Here is a 4,556-nt window from a genome sequence, read left to right as displayed (position 1 = left end):
CCCGCGAGGGCAGTTGAGCTGTTACAGCACATCAAAGTAAGTGTAGCGGCCCCTCAACTTGAATAAACAGGCTTGGAGTGTTTCCTTACGGGTGTACTTTATTCAGACGAGTGTGCATTGCACAAACACCGTGAAAACTTTAAAGGAAAATGACAAAGGCAATTTAGCTAGATACAAATAATGCCTTGACAAATGCACTTAAGCAAGCTAGCATCAAATAGATAACGACATTATCATGAAATGAATCACATTACTATTTACATTACATCATTTACACAAACGTAAGAAATGAATACATATGAAATAGACAGTACATTACAATGAAACACATACCTCGCTCCGCATATCGAGGGGTGCTAAAGAGTGGTGATCCAGGGAAGACTGCCGCCATTAACTTAACGTTGGAGAGCTAGCTAGCAACTTCATACGTTATTTTTTAAACTGCTACTGCCAAGCAAATAGAGCACTCATTCAAACGGGTTTGACCAGGAATGCTGCAACGTAATATAACACTTCAAGGAACGCTTTAGAGAACACGTTAATTTAAAGTTATAATACTATTTTGAGATCTCTGACTCTAGACATGCATTGTCTTGTAACGTGCCTTCTTGTGTTATACCTTCAGCGAGCGTGCACGTTCTGGAAGGATTGGTTCACCGTGCAGATAGCATGATGTCAAAATAAAAGTCACATGAGATAAAAAGTAACTCAGAATAAAGGATAAAATATAATAACAGGATAAGCATAATAGACACTGCTAGTGGCCATCTACAGTAAGTATTTCTTATAATTAGTGGTATATGCTCATGGGCGTCGCCACAATATAATTTGGGGGGGACACGTCCCCCTCACCTTAAAAATAAAGTCGTTTGGACCCCCCCCCCCCCCACATTTGCCATCAAAAATATTAGTGCGTGACTGCATTTTAGTCCAGCGTTCTTCCCATTGCTTCACAATCACATCCGTTCCACTTTATCACAGGGGGAATACCCATATCAATAGAAATCCACTCCGCGTTTTCCTGGTTTCCTACACGCAGCCGCATCACGCACGCAACAAGCCTATGTTGAGAGTTGGATCAACGACAGACAGACTTCAGTCAAAATGTCCAGCTTTTGCTAGCTTTTCCTCATAACTTGGATGAGATATTTTGTTGCATGACATTAATGTTATATGTTGCCTCAAATTCACCTCATTATTTTCTAATTTACTCAGTGTCAGTGTCAGTCCTCTGCAGTGTCCGAACTACGGGGGGACTCGGGGGATCCGAGACCCCCTGAAACTGACACGAGATCCCCCGAAAACATGATTTGGGAAATGTTGGGGGGTCTCTAAGATAGTGTTTTCGAGATCCGCGCTCTGAGTCAAGCGCAAGAGCAAGCAACCCCCCCCCCCCCCCCCCCCCCCCCGAGAGGAAAAAGGGGCCCCCCGAAAATCTCGGCATAGTTCGAACACTGGTCCTCTGTGTATTGCAGACCAGCTCCAAGGAAAAACAATGAAAGATGGAGATCATTTTCAATCTCAACACATGGTCAAACGCACCACAATGCTGGAAAATGCATCTACTTCTTTTACAATGTTCTGGGGTAAGACCCCCAGACCCCCCCTTAAATGTGTGTGTGTGTGTGTGTGTGTGTGTGTGTGTGTGTGTGTGTGTGTGTGTGTGTGTGTGTGTGTGTGTGTGTGTGTGTGTGTGTCCACACTCAAAATGCTGCTAACGCCCTTGTATGCTAACATAGGGGCATTGTTTGCATTTTAACGTTTTCATGGATTTATAGTGATTCAATCTATTTAACCTACTGTTGATTTTCTGTAACAGTAGCTATAATATTGGCAAATGTATTTAATTAAAAGGGCTGTAATCAGCAGACAAAGCTAGTTACTTTATGGAAGTTGGAGTAGAGTACCTGCACAATAAATACACCTACTAATTCAGGTTCAATAGATCCCTTAACTCACTCTCGCTTTTGTCCCTGAAATGAGGACAAAAGCAAAAAGTCATGACTGATGTATCCCACCAGCTACAGTAGCATAATGGCAAGCATTCTGTACTTTGCTCTCACCTTTGTCAGCTTATCATCGATCTATTGTAGTTCAACATCTTGGTATTCATCCATCCACATTTTCTAACATGAGACCTGTTTGCGTTTTATCTGTGTGGTCGTGCTCTGTCCTCCGATAAATCTCCATGCACAGAAGCTGTCGGGGGGCACAGATGCCCGGCCCTGCGCTAGCTGTGAGGCTGGACAGACTGCACATAAAACCACTGCTATCAGGAGGCTGTTGAGGAAGCAGAGCCAGGCGACACTCAGGCCCAGGTATGCAGGTATTTCCACAGGCAGCAGGAGGAGAATGGCCAGAATAACCAGGAACAGAGCCCATGTGTTCAGATATATATGCAGGGTCTGGAGAACAACACTTCTTCTGGAGTGGTCTGTAATTTGATCTATTAAAGGAGGATTTTTTAATGTCTGGAGTCCAGCATGCACCGCTGCACAGCCTAAAAGCATGAGGAGGAACGTAGCAATGTGCAGGATATGAGAGATTTGGAAGACCCAGCACTGGTGTATCTGGATGTGAAACACTTCCTCCATGATGGGCCTGAAGTCAGACAGGAAGACATAGAGAGCAGAGAGGCTCCACAGCAGGCCGCTCACAGAGATGCAGACGCTCCGTCTGGTGGAGGCCTGCCACCTCCGAGTGACGGTGAAGAAATGGTCCAACCCGGCCACGACTACAACAGGCCACTGCAGAGTGATGTAGACTTCTCCAAGGATCTGAACCAGCAGACACACATGGTACCGGGTCAGCTTTAAGCCCAGGAGGTGTCCCTCAGCGGTGAGGTGGAGGGAGGTGATGGAGAGGGTCAGGAGTGTGTCAACAACAGCCAGGGAGACGCTGAAAACTCCCAGGAAGCTTCGGGAGAGGTGTTTCCTCTGGAAGAACAGCAGCGCCCAGTTGAGAATACAGTTTCCTCCAAGGCCCCACAGGATGGAGGCGATGGAGATGTGCATGGTGATTTCAACCAGAAGTGCAGCAGATTCCGGGGGTAATTATGGAGGGAGGCTCTGAATTGGAAATTATTACATTAAAAACAATTTACAACCTTATTCGTTACGTCTTAAAGAACCAGTATGTAGGAATTATTTATTTAATTAATATGACTTTCCCAAAATTATATTGTTACAGGGCAACACAACAAGACAATCCTGCATAGTAAACAAATATTTAACAGATAACTAATGTTCTGTAATGTAATGTAATGTACATACTTGTCACATCTAACCAGGATCATTAGGAATTTTCGTTGTTTCCATGGTCACAAATTAACGCTCAATCTGTGCTAGTTATCCCTTCTAAAAAAACAACATTTACACAGTTGGTGAGGGTAATCCATTACTTTTGACCATGCAAAGCACAAATTGGTCTTAACTTCTCTCTTTTAAAATCAATGTTTGAGAGCTTTGTTTGAAAATGAATTTCTTTCTCTTCCCAGAAGTGAATGTTGCACAGATTAAGAAATAAATTGGGTGTAATTCTCTCTTAGTTCAGTATCTGTACACCTTTTTGATTAATGATACACTGCACTACACTTCTTCTGCTTTTCTCATTACACAGTTAAAGGAAAACCAGTAGAACATCATTAGTCATCTATTAAGAAAGTAGACATGCCTAAATATTGACACAACCATTAACGGATACAGATCCGAGCAAAAAACTAAAACTAGAACATATTAATGTAATTCTGCTCACTATCTGACTTTTCTTTGGTTAAGACACTGCACATATGCACAAGAAGATTCAGTTGTCATGCTTTACATTTAAATATGTATCTCCATTTGACAGGAAACTCTTCAAACCAATAATCTCATATGTGTAAAATAAATATAAAATATAGTTACCTTTGAATGTATCACCTTTGTGAAATCTGAATCAGAATTTAAATTCAGAAGCTAATCTCCAGCTCTGTACCCTTTGGGGTGTAATCACATATCATGTGTCAGTGCAGCAGTACTTATAAATAAAAGTTGGTATAAGGCGTGGTGTATGTGAAACCGGTTTTGCACAACAGCCCTGCGGACACATGTGTACCACAACATAAATCCTATGTTTCTCACCCAATACAACAGGGGGTGTGATGCCAACACATCAATGCATATGTCACACATTTTTCTTTCATTTCTTAGAAGATTTTTGGGAAGCTTCTCAGACTTTTTAACATAGTTTGTCAAAGTTGCAAACAAGACATGGTTCATGGTATTCAAATCCTTTGCAAATGCACTTTGGAGCACATTACAGTTGCAACTCTAATTCAACGTTTTTCAGTAGTAGTTTAAAACCCTGGCTGTTGTTGATTTAATGGTCTTGAGTTCACACAAAAAAAGAAATAACATTTCTGAACAACTTAGACAACACAACGAATTCCAACATTAAAGAATTAAGAACAGGCATATCATCAGGTGGTAAGAGAGGTGTATGGAGGTTAATTTGAGGAAATGTCTTATTACAATGACTGTAAAGTTAAGGTTTAGTGTAAAGTTGTAGTTATATTGACA

General features: G+C 41.7%; 1 protein-coding gene across 1 annotated transcript; it reads right to left on the bottom strand.

Moving 5' to 3' along the window:
* Positions 1-1,790: 1,790 nt before the first annotated feature.
* gpr160 (G protein-coupled receptor 160) lies at positions 1,791-3,014 on the bottom strand. The gene has a single exon (XM_063886743.1). The coding sequence runs from the start codon at positions 3,012-3,014 to the stop codon at positions 2,127-2,129; it is 888 nt and encodes a 295-aa protein (XP_063742813.1). The 3' UTR covers positions 1,791-2,126.
* Between the last annotated feature and the right edge of the window lie 1,542 nt (positions 3,015-4,556).

The sequence above is a fragment of the Eleginops maclovinus genome, chromosome 6 (genome assembly GCF_036324505.1).
Source record: "Eleginops maclovinus isolate JMC-PN-2008 ecotype Puerto Natales chromosome 6, JC_Emac_rtc_rv5, whole genome shotgun sequence".
NCBI lineage: Eukaryota > Metazoa > Chordata > Actinopteri > Perciformes > Eleginopidae > Eleginops > Eleginops maclovinus.
This window is presented reverse-complemented; position numbering and strand designations above follow the sequence as displayed.